Below are 12169 nucleotides of genomic sequence, written 5' to 3'. Positions count from 1 at the left end.
CTCTCTGTGACCTGTAAAGGGCAAGGTCGCAACTCAATGCACAAGGCCTGCCTCAGTCTGGGGTGCCAGGCAATCGCAGGCTCTGGGTCCCATGTCTACAGCTGTGGGTGCTCATGAATTCTCTGAAGCCCAGGGGGCTGAACCACAGCAACCTCCCTTAGCTGAAGGACTCTACAACTTCTCTGCAAATTTCCCATATCCTTTACTGAGATTATTAAAGTGCCAATTCGTGTTCTTACAACCAGACACTGAGAAGCAATGTTTTCTTTCTATGAAATATATTCTTGGTATCTGCAATGTTCCCACAATCAGAAGCAGTGATTAGTCACAAAACAGCAGCATCAGAGCAGAGCAGAAGGCACACAGCGCGGGGCAGGATGAGCAGGAAGGACTGTGTCATTCACTCTTTGAAGAATACTAAGCCAAACCATGCCCAAAGCTGACAAAGCCCATGCTGCTTGCAAGCCTGCTTCCTCTGTTGGTCAGGAAGCCAGTACCGAAAAGCACGATCCCAACAGATCAATGCCCAGGTCCCAAGTAAGTCGGCCTGGACCAGGTCCACTTTGTCCTTCTACATCAAAAATCCAAGTGACCTGAAAGACACTTCATCATAAAGCTTCACATTTCCCTCTGAGAACACCAATCCCCCTAATGACACAAACTCAGAAATGACTTCAAAATCATCCCAATGCTATACAGTTTACATGGAATAAAAATCAGCCAGAAAAATACCTTACAAAAATTCCTTTCCCTCAGAGATTTTTAAGACATACAATTCTTAATTATACTCAAACCAAAAAGCCAATATTTGGCAATATTATTTTCTCAATTATTTTTTTAAAAGGGAAAAGATAAAAATCTGATTTTGAAATACTGGTAGAATCCTCTGAAGTCAGATATTAACATCTTTTTCTCTTATGAGAACTTTAAATATACTTTGTCATAGAAATAACTATTCAATATATGTTACAAAATGTTCCATTTAAAGATGACAAATCTATTCTTTACCCAGATTCACTGTTCACAAAAGTTTAATGACTAAAATAACACAACAGAATGAACAAATGTTTTATTGGCATGTTCATTGTTGTAAACAGCATCTGCATGAGAAAGTTTTACCAAAACCTCTTTATTGATTCTTATAAATTAGTATCTCAAAGTTTATGCAGAATTGTGTTCATGGTAGAGTTTGACTGAGCAAAACAGAAACTTGCTGACTCCAGTACACTTTGCGGTGTGATCACATTGCATTAGTCTGCACCAAGTCTTTCTAGCAAGTTTATTCAACAGGATGGTAAGATGTTTCCCCAAGGTCAAACTACATGTAACTACAAACTGACTCTTAAAAATTAGAATGGGACTGTACAAGCATTCTAGAAGACTCAAACATGAAGCAAATCTCTGAAAATAAACGTACAGAGAAAAAATATTGAAGCCGCTGAACAGAGAAACCTCATTAACCAGAGCAAATATGTCCTGCAGGGGCCAGTGCTGAGAAGCCTCGCTAAGGGTTACATTACAGACTGCTCAACTGCAGTGTGTACAGACGGACAGAACGAATGATGTGCAAAGGAATAACAGTGGGGCACAGCGGCGCACTCAGCAGGACTCCCCTTATTTACATGCCGCATGACTGCGTGAGGCATATTCTCTTAAGTCCATAACTTAAGTATAGTCAGTTATTACAAGCCTGCAGCCATCGGGGCTGCCCTGCTGGGAGTGTCTAGGGGGAAGAAAATGTTTTCATGTTCCAGAACAAGGTTCTTAGTACTTCGCAAAAAGGAACAATAAAAACACAACTTCACACTTCTTTTCTGGGTCACTGCTGGTTCTAAGAGTTCTTTCTTCAGCTCCTATTTTGCTGCTTTCCAGAGTCAACACAGTTGCATTTGCTTCTGAATTGTCAATGAGGTAATGTGTGTATCAGTGAAATAAACAGAAGATTCATTCGTTCGTGGCCTTTGCACAGCTTTTATTATCAGGCTATGAGCATCCTGTTTGAGGCTAGTTTTACCAGCGGCTATGTGCACATCTGTCTGCGGTAAAAGACTCTACTCTCCTCCCCTTCCCTTTATAGTAGTGGGTTTTGCTTTCTGTTTATTTTTTTTGCACATCCTTTTTCACTTTACAGTACATTTGACTATAGTGCACAACATGATTCCAAGTCAAGACAGTGGCCCATTGGGCACTGAGCTTCTGATTGGTGAAGGGAAGTCCAATCAGTGCTGGTGTCACTGGGTTACCCCAACCATGTCCAGCCGTAATGGCACTACACAGCAGTAGTGAACCATCTAATTAAAACCAAAAACTCCCCCAGGGAAAATGCTACACTAGCAGAGTCAGTCTTGAGCCAAATCTTTATTTGGTGCTCCATCCAGATATATCTTTAGTGCTTTCTCTTTGCGAGGCGAGTATGTGACACGATGCCCTGTCTTCTGCAGTCGACTGCTCTCCTTTTTCATCAGCTCGTTTCTTTGCTCATCTGTCAACTCCATTACTTCTTCTGTTTTATCCCTTTATTTAAAATATGAACATATGAGACCAGTTAGTCCCTTGCCTCTGTTACTTTGTCTGAACATGATGCTGCTCCTCCAGTTGTCTGTCACTGGGGAAGCATACTATTTCATACACTAGGGTACAAACCATGCCCAAAGCTGACCAAAGCTTTGTGTATCATAACTGCATACAACTCATGTCTTAAAATAGCATGGAATACTTCTGATGTTATTAGTTTGAGCTCATATTTTCCAGGTTCCAAAGACTAGGACTTTTCTTTTTCATCTGAGCTGTCCAATGTGGTAGCCATGAGCCGCAAAAAGCTAGTGAGTGTTTGAAATATGTCTGGTCCACATTGAGCTATGCTGGGAGCACCCCACCCCACACAGTATTTCATAGACTAGTATAAACAAAAGAAGAGAAACTATTTCAAAATTAACTTTTTATAAGTGACATGTAATAATATTTTGCACGTACTGGACTAAAAGTATTATATTAAATTTAATCTTACCTGTTTCTATTTATCTACCGAGAGAGAGAGAGACCTAGTATTCTGATTAGAGCGGGGAGGGGGGGGAGAGAGAGAGAGAGAGAGAGACAGAGAGAGACAGAGAGAGACAGAGAAAATGAATGTGGAGGCCAGGGGGCAACTTGGGGAGTTGGTTTTCTCCTTCTACCATGCGAGCTCCTGATTTCTAGCTTAGGTCATCATGCGTGGCTGCAAGCGCCTTTACCTACTGAGCCATCTTGTCAGGCCTCATTTATTAGTACTAGGTTTTTTGGTCAGTGTTTTTAGGGGTGGGTTTTGGGACATGGTTTCATGTATCTCAGACTGGTCTCAAATCCATTATGTATCAGAGACTGGCCCTGAACTCCCGATCCTCCTGCCTCCAACTCCCAGTTGCTGGAAATACAGGCATGTGCCACCAAACCCAGCTTCTTTTTATTACTTTAAATGTGGCACTAAAACCTTCAAGTGAGGGTGGGTGGCACTCACTGCTTCTGCTGGCTAGCAGTGCTCTAGGTCAGAAGCACAATTACACTGTGAGAAACATAGTACTAACATGAGAAACAACAAAACCCGAGTTCTACCTGTAAAATATGACAGCGCCATCATCGCAGATATACAGAGGCCAGACATTCAGGGTAGAGACTTTAGGGTTCCAGTCCAAATCCTGATGGATGTCAAGGACAGAAATATCACAAGGGAAAGTTCCTCTACCCTACAGAGAAAAAGAAGAATGGATCAATGAGGCTGACCACGACCACTGCACATTAACTCATACGCAAATGCTCTAAGCTTTACCTTGGCAAATTCAATATCTTCCAAAGGAATCCCACTGATTTCACTCAGCTAGAAAAGAAAAATCATATGTAAGTTTTCTTACTTTATTCTAAATATGTATCCTCATATTTTCAGCCAAGTGTACCCTACCATTTACCCCCTCATCAAAGAAGCTGCTTTGTGAACAGATGGAGACTATTACAGAGGAGTTCACCTCTCCCTCTCCCTCCCCTGCCCCATTTTCTCCTTCTTTTTGAGACAGGATCTCCCTGCAGCCCCAGATGGCCTGGAACTCATTATGGAGACCAGGCTGGCCTCAATCTCACAGATAACTGCCTGCCTCTGCCTTCCAAGAGCAGGGATCAAAGGCGTGTGCCACCATGGCAGCTCTTGTTTTTCTTTTTTTTTTTTTGAGAGGGGTCTTGTGTAGCCTAGGCTGACCTCTTTATGTAGCTGTGGCTGTTCTTGAATTCCTGATCCTGTTGTTTCCACCTCCCAAGTGCTGGGTTTCCAAAATGTGCATCAAGCTAATACAAACTGAAGAGTCATCCTCCCCAGACATCCTAGCTCTAGGATAAAAGGCACAGCACATCTTCATCCTCTATTCAGTTCTCCCATCGAAATACTAAGGAGGCCTGACTCTGCTTGGCTTCTGAGATCAGGGGAGACTGGTGTGTTCAGGGTGCTGTGGCCAAAGACCTCTATTCAATTCTACTTCCTTTATTCTTTCAGCCATACTGCAATCTACAACTTCTAAGTAATATGAACTACTTAGAACAAAGTTGGCCAAGTTACAGAAAACGAAGGTCCACTTCTAGTCATTTGAAAGCATTAGGAGCTCTGAGGAGCCTCAAGGCGGCACAAAGTATGAGAGACCCAGGAAGGCTGCTGCCATCCGTGGCTGGCACTCAATTCTTAGATGACACAGGAGAGCACAAATCAACTTGGCTCACTTTGTTCAAATGAACTTACCTTCTCTCGCAGTTCATCCACACTGCTGCTCTCCAAGACAACCTCCTGGAAGGGATCCAACTTCATCTCAGAAGGCCTCCACCGTCGTGATAAGATGGCCAGCTGTGACATGGACTTCATCTTCTCTACTCCTAAGAACATGCAGATCACATTCATGATTCTATTTCTCAAAGGGCTCTTAATTTGGTTCCTCCTGCAATTCCTGACTGAACTCTCTCTCTGAAGTGGACACACACACCCCGCCCCCCCAATCATCTTAACTGCTCTCTTCCCTTCGTCTCAGACAACAACTCTCCTCTGGCAGCACTCCTTTTCCATTTCTGCTAATCCTGTCCCACACTGCTTTGCCAATTCCTCTCTCTTCTGGCTCTTTACTCTGCTTCTCCAGTGCTAGTGGCTCCTACCAGGATCTAAACCTACCATCCAGACACCTGTACTTTAGCCTCCCTTTTCACCCAAGTGATCATCAATCCCTATTTCACTTAATCCAAAATTTAGTGGTTCTTCAAAATCCAGCTCATCTGCTACTCCCTCTCTGGTGCACACACAAGCTACTTCTGTTGGGCTGGCCTCTTAGCAACTAGCCACTAGGAGTAACACACTCCCACAGACTGTGCACTGGGTGGGAAACACTCTCCTACTCATCTTTACAGAACCGGCGACTGGCACATCTGCTCACTGCAGCTGGACACATGCTTCCTGGATTTAATCACAGGACTCATTTCTCACCTAAGGATTTTAGGTGACCTTAAAATGGATGCTGACATACAGCACAGGTGCCTCCCACCTAGCACTGCTTTCTGTGGCACTGGGGCATTTCTGGGACCTTCATAATCCTTTCTCGGCTTATCCAAAGGTGGTGGTTATTCCCTGAGGCCTCAGACACCCAGAGAAGGAAATCAAACCTGCAGTGTTCTCCTGGTGCCAGGTTAGTTCTCTTCCCAGTTAACTAGTTAACTAATCACAGTTCATCTAGTTAGTTAAGCTGAATTAGACCCCAAATAGCCAGTAAGAAGTGAATGAGGTATTACTGAACTCAACTATCATAACCCTACATAAAAGATCTTGAATTATTTTGATTTTCTAGCGAACAAAAAAGTAGCAGCAAAACCAGAAAACAATACAGAGCTAATTGTTCACCTTGTGTTACTTCCCCAAAGTCAACTTTCCTCCCACTACCTCTTCTAAAAACAAAATACTTAAAATGCTCTGCACTGAGACTGAAAGTGGGAAGTGTGACAGACACAAGCTGCTCAGGTCACTGTGATGGGCTGAGGTGTTTCCCCTTAAAAAGACATGTAGACAAATCCCTAACAACTCAGAATGTGACCTTATTTGGAAATAGAGTCATAGAATCAAGTTAAAATAAGGTCATTAGGGTGGAACTTAGACTAAGATGACTGGCGTTAAATAGGAAGTTTGGATACAAACAACCCACACAGAGCCCACCATGTGAAGAGGAAACCAAGAGTCTGGGGTGTTACATCAACATGCCAAAATACCCAACAAAGCTCCAGCTGTTTGGGGATGGCATGGAATAGACCCCCACCCTATACAACCCCAGAAGGAAAAAAAAAAAAAAAATCACCAACGCCTGATACAGCGGTTCTCAAAATCTTTGGTAATTGTACCACATCTTCAGTATAAAATAATCCACAGTGAAAAAGTAAACAGAAGCATGTCTAAGAAAATACTAACAGAATTTCCTGCATACTGTACTAAAAAACCCAACCTTTTAAATTATAGTTTTCATGTAAGAGAAAATAGGAAAAAAAGAAATCTTTAAAAGGAAAAAGATGGATGTCTTCTAACCATAGCATAAGCAGCCACGCTAGGAAGGAAATACAAGACTTGGGGGCAGTGCAGGAGCTGCCGCAGCTCACTGCAGCAACACCACAGCACTGCATTCCTCCTATCAGAAATTAGAGGCTTCTATTAGTTCTAGAGTATTCCTAATTGACATTTCTTCATAAAACATTGCCAATACCATCAAGAACTTCAAGGAAAACTTCCCAGTTGCTGGAAATATTAATATCTTCTTCATAAATATGATAATCCAGAAAGACAGTGCCGGGGTTCTTCCATGTTTTTTTCCTCAGACGAAACCTGTGGACACAACACATTTAGAACTACTAGAATTTGGAATGTTTAACTTAGAAGGAAAAAATACATTATGATCAAGTAAAAAAAGTAAATGGTTCTTCATTAAGATATGGGTAAAATGATCCGGAAGAAATACTCCCAGTACTTGAAATGTAATATTCTTCACAGAAAATGCAATCAGAATTCTATTGCTTTTGCTCAGTACTATTAATCCACAGACCTAAATTTCTGAATAGTACATTTTAATTTTTTTCTAGTTTCAGAAAAGCACCTGTCTGGAACTGGCCACTCCATCATGGTTACACTGTGACTGACTTACCTGTCAACACTGAGCTCTAGGCCACACTGCTCCCTGAGTTGAGGAATCAATTCCTCTTTAGACTGCCGCACAGTCATGCCTTTAGCAAACACAGCATCCAGCAGAAACTTGCATGGCTAGGAATATAAACACACACAATTAGAGCTTGTATTTTACAACAACGTAAGAATCAGAAAGACATTTTATTTGTACTTTATAGTGTGAAAATGAAGGGGAGTCTGTCTTCTAAAGTCTTAGCTTCATAATTTAGAAGCTTAGTTATCTTGGGTAAGTTTACTTAATATCCTGTGTCTCAGTTTTTTCATCTGTAAATTGGGGACAATATCTTCCTCATTTAGTTACTATTAACTAGAATGCATTCGTATTTCCCTCCTTAAAATAAAATGATGACAATTTTGAAAGCAAGAGGCACTAGTGTTTATGAAAGTAATGTATACCAATCTCCAATGCATAACTAACAGCATCCAAATAGAGTAGCCACAGACCGCCAGTTCCCAAAAAACATGCAAGCGGAAATGGAGGGTGAAAGGCAACTGATAAAGCGTGCTAGATTCACGAGGGCATTGCATGAGATGTTTATGGCTCTCCTACTTGTCTAGATGCATATATAATACATAAAACATCTTGAAAATATTCCTTATTCTTTGGGGAATTAGACATAAATCTCATATATGAGAACAACTAAAATATTCCACTTACTATTTCCTAAAAAGCAGCCTGTTTAGAGCCTTAACTACATTTTATTTTCAAACTGTGACCTTGAGCAGGTGAGCTAATTTATGCACCACAGCTTTGTGCTCTGCAAGTTGGGAACAAACAGTACTTAGGTCACAGAGCTAACTAAGACCGACAGGAACACTAAGATGACCTTGGACACTGGCCAGCTACCATGCTCCTGCAGCTTACACGCTCTATCCCAGAAAGCATCCACCAACTAATCTTCCGAGGCAGGAAAACCCTGCCTTACTCCAGCACTGCAGCAGTGGAGAACAAGGGTGACAAGCAACGGCTAGAGGGTGACACTCAGGGCTACTTGCTTAACTCACACCTTATTGGGACACAATCATGGCAGAGTCAGGGCAGCAGGACAGCAAGATCTATGAAAGGAAGATTCACTGGAGAAGCAGTCTCCTGCTCTGCTGGTAGCTGGCACTGCTCTGTACTCACCTCTTGCTCGTTGACTAAAAGCTGGCACACCTTAACTCTGTATTCTCCTTTCTTCAGCGCTCTTCCCAGTCGAATTGTAATCTAGGAATTAAGAACATCTTTTTAGGTGAAATGACTCAGCAGAGGATCCCAGTCTCACTCTACTGCTGACTTCTGTTTCCCCCATTCCCTGTCAAGGGTTCTTTGAGAACAGGTGTATCTTTATGTCTGAATCCCTGGCATCCAGAACAAGGACAGTTAACACTTAACAATGTCTGTCTGATGAATAAAAAAAGAACAATGGAAATACCCCAATAACCACTGACCACCAAAGAACGGCCACCCTTTTGGGGTGCTGCCCACCGCACCTTGCTTTGGAAGGAGTGCAAGCCGTTCTTAAGCTTATCACTTAAAACCAACTCCAGTTCTACAAAGATTCTTTTAATCAACCTTATTGTCATCTGAAAACGACGAAAGGGTCTCGTTCAGGCGGACGCTCTCGAACTCTTGATTGCTGGCATACACTCGAAAGACCTTGAAGTGAGAGGACAGAACTCCGACAAAGGGCTCTAAATGCTGTTTGAAAGCTGCCAGGGTGATCCTCTTATCAACATGCACCATCAGCCCTAAGCACAAAGCCAAACAGTACAGGAGCAAAATGTCAACACAACTTCTGGAGTAGAATTAAACAGATCATGCTTTCATTAACTGTGAACAGGAAAAAGCAACTCCTCTTCTGGTTAGATTTTTAGGCAATAAACTATACTGAACAGAAAAAACAAAAAAACAAAATAGTGTCCTATAGATACAGCCTGAGGTACGATAACTGTAAGCTGAGAGCCTAAAGCTTGAGAGGATCGAAGTATGCCAGAACGTCTTCATATTGCTCAACTCAAGACCAGACCTCCTCTGGGGGCTCTTAAAATACATATATTTCTAGTCTTACACGGTAACAGTGTAGGCCACCTGGCTGGGTCTCACCCTCACCTCCACTGCTCACCAGCCACAGGACACTAAGCGAGTCCCTGGCCTTCATCCCTCACTTCTGCATGAGAACAGATAGTGGTCTCTGCCTCACAGTGGTGCCCTGTGAGCCCAATGAGCTCCTATGGCCTTTAGTCCAGTGCCAGATGTAGAGCAACTGACTCAAAATCTGGTAGTGATATTACCTGGAATAATATTAATTCTGAGATTTCTGCCAGGAAACAATCAAGACCAGTCTATTAAGATATGTTTCATCACGTGATTGGACTGCAACGAGACTATTTAGATGAACTGGATACTTCCACCTCCCCCAGGCTTAAATTTAAGCTCTCCTGGCACTGGAATGGGATTATCTCTGATGAGCCAGATTTTCTGTATTTTTTCCTAATGTTTACCAGTTAACTTTTTGTGCCTTATAAGACACTTCTAAGGATGCTTCTAATTATCTTGGTTTTCACATTCTAGCAACTTAGCTGCTAAGCTAAGTTAGTTGTCTTTTTCTCTTTTAAGGCAGTCCCAAACACAAAGACGGACATGCTGCCTCAGACTTCTGCTCCCTCCACAACCCTAATGCTTCCTTGTCCACAAGCCTTGGTTTTCTGTTTTGTTTTAAACAAAATTTATAGAAGGTGGAAAAGACCTTAAAACATTTCTGGTTTTGCTAGGTGTGGGGGAGCATACCTTTAGTTTCACCACTAGGGAGGCAGAGGCAGGCAGATCTCTATGCAATTGAAGCCAGCCTGGTCTCTGTAGGGAGTTCCAGGCCAGCTGGGAAAACGATCTCCTGATCGTGTCTCAAAAAAAAAAAAAAAAAAAAAAAAAAAAAAATTCTGGCTTACACTCTCAGGTCATTCCAATTCTTGGTGATGAATTTTTCTGAACAGAGTTTTCAAATGAATGAATCTTTACTGATAATCTCCCTGGGTTCTAAGGCAGCTGATTATGGTCCCCACGCTGACTATGGACCAGGAGAAAGTATGGAGGGCAAAGAACTGTGTTTCCCATGGAACCTTGCAGGTAGCTGTGGTTTTGTTTTTAATGTGGTTAGAATCTCAACTTCTAGACTTTAAGGAATGTTTCCAAATGTTGAACAATGTTAACGTTTATGCTGTTGAGCAAGGAACCAAATTTTCTGAAGTATGTAATGGAAAAGTGACTAGAAATCAAAAGCCTAAGTCTGGGTTTCCAAGTGGCGTTAAGACAGGGATCCAGTCTGAACCTTGGTTCTCCCACAGGACCCAGTATCCCAGCACTAGTCTTAGGACTGTTAGTAATAGTCTCACAATTCAAAACAAGACAAATACAAGGTATCCTGGCCACTGTTCTTTCTCCTACCCTCTACTAGTGCTGTGTCACAGGACATTGCTAGTTACTGATACTAGCAATCCAATATGGAGATGAGCACCAATGGTCTGAAGGCCTGGTCTCTATGGGTTCCTTGTACACTGACATCTCTGTTCTTACAGTACCTGAACTGTAAGAACTGATCATAGTATATAAACTTCATAATATGTTTCGGAGTCAATACAGCTAAAATGTTTAGTAGAGTTTGCCAAAGACTGTTATTTTAGTGGTTATAACTGTTTTAGAATTTAGAAATGACCATCACACACCATTTTTTCTGTCTACCTCTGAAAATTGAAGAATTGAGTCTTCTCATAACACAACTTCAAATATTTTTAGGATCCCAAAATTATACAAAGACATTTCAGAACACATGCACTGCAACCACTGTTTTCCTACCTTGGCCTCCATGTTTACACATAATGCTATAGACTGCAACTACGTCACTCCAGGACAATACTTCCACAGAGTTGTAATTACTCCCTAAAATCATTACTGGAGCATAACCAAGGGCTTCAAGACCAGCATTTTAAGTGCAGTTCAATTATCACTTAAGTGAACTGCCGAGGCTGTGCATGATGTTACTCTTGGGACGAGAAACTGTTGGTTAGACCTGGTCATTTCATGAGTAGGCAAACTGTACTTCGTTGCCTACCCATGCTCCCAGTTCCAACTTTTAATCTCCTGAAACTCAAATGGCTCAGTATAGACTGCTGGGCAGCATCCCTCGTGCCATCTCCAAAATCAAAATCCAGGATTTTTCTTTAAAAACAAGCCTTCTGTATGGTCCCTAAACTGGAACAAATGGTTCTTTTTTCAGGACCCTGTTTACTGTTTCAATGAACAATAGTAGATTAGCCTACAAGTTCCCAAAAGGTTAAAATGGCCAGTCATTTACCTTTTCAAGATTCTCTTAAATCTCCTAAGGCGGGAATAAAACTTTCACACAGTTGTTGAGATACCAAATGAAATCATGCTAATGAGTCTTATGGGGCATGTAGGATAGCTTCAGTTGTCATCTTGACACACCTGGGTTGAGGGAGACTCAATTGGGGAACTGCCTCCATATAGCCACTGTAGACAGATCCACACCCCTGGGTAGATGGTCCTGTTTTGTATAAAAAAGCAGGCTGAGCACAGGCCAAGAGAGCAAGCCAGTAGTAAGCAGCATCCTCCATGGTCTGTGCTCCAGGTTCCTGCCCTGAGTTCCTGCTTTGGCTTCCCTCAGTGATAAATGATGACCTGGGAGATGTGAGATAAAATAAAAGATAAATATAAAGAAACGATAAACCCTTTCCTCCCCCAGTTGGTTCTGCTCAGTGTTTTATCACAGCAAGAGAAAGCTCACTAAGACATGCGGTAATACCTCCACAGAAACTTAAAAGCTGTATTGTAATACTGGCCAGAAATCCACACTTTCACCTTTGGCTTTCTGCAAGATGAATACATGGATGCCATATGATTCTGGTGTTACTTGTATCTAACTAGTTAAAAGCATCCTTATGGACTTTTATTGCTGA

General features: G+C 42.0%; 1 protein-coding gene across 1 annotated transcript in view; it reads right to left on the bottom strand.

Moving 5' to 3' along the window:
• Positions 1-1054: 1054 nt before the first annotated feature.
• The window catches only part of Usp47 (ubiquitin specific peptidase 47), a gene marked incomplete in the record, with an annotated part of 118197 nt that continues 107082 nt past the window's right edge, over positions 1055-12169 (bottom strand). Inside the window, 8 exon segments of the mRNA XM_008853487.3 lie at positions 1055-2514; positions 3589-3719; positions 3803-3850; positions 4754-4884; positions 6741-6859; positions 7176-7291; positions 8343-8423; positions 8772-8947. Coding sequence (XP_008851709.2) covers positions 2340-2514; positions 3589-3719; positions 3803-3850; positions 4754-4884; positions 6741-6859; positions 7176-7291; positions 8343-8423; positions 8772-8947 — 977 coding nt within the window.

The sequence above is a fragment of the Nannospalax galili genome, unplaced genomic scaffold, assembly GCF_000622305.1.
Source record: "Nannospalax galili isolate Female #2095 unplaced genomic scaffold, S.galili_v1.0 scaffold44, whole genome shotgun sequence".
Lineage (NCBI taxonomy): Eukaryota > Metazoa > Chordata > Mammalia > Rodentia > Spalacidae > Nannospalax > Nannospalax galili.
This window is presented reverse-complemented; position numbering and strand designations above follow the sequence as displayed.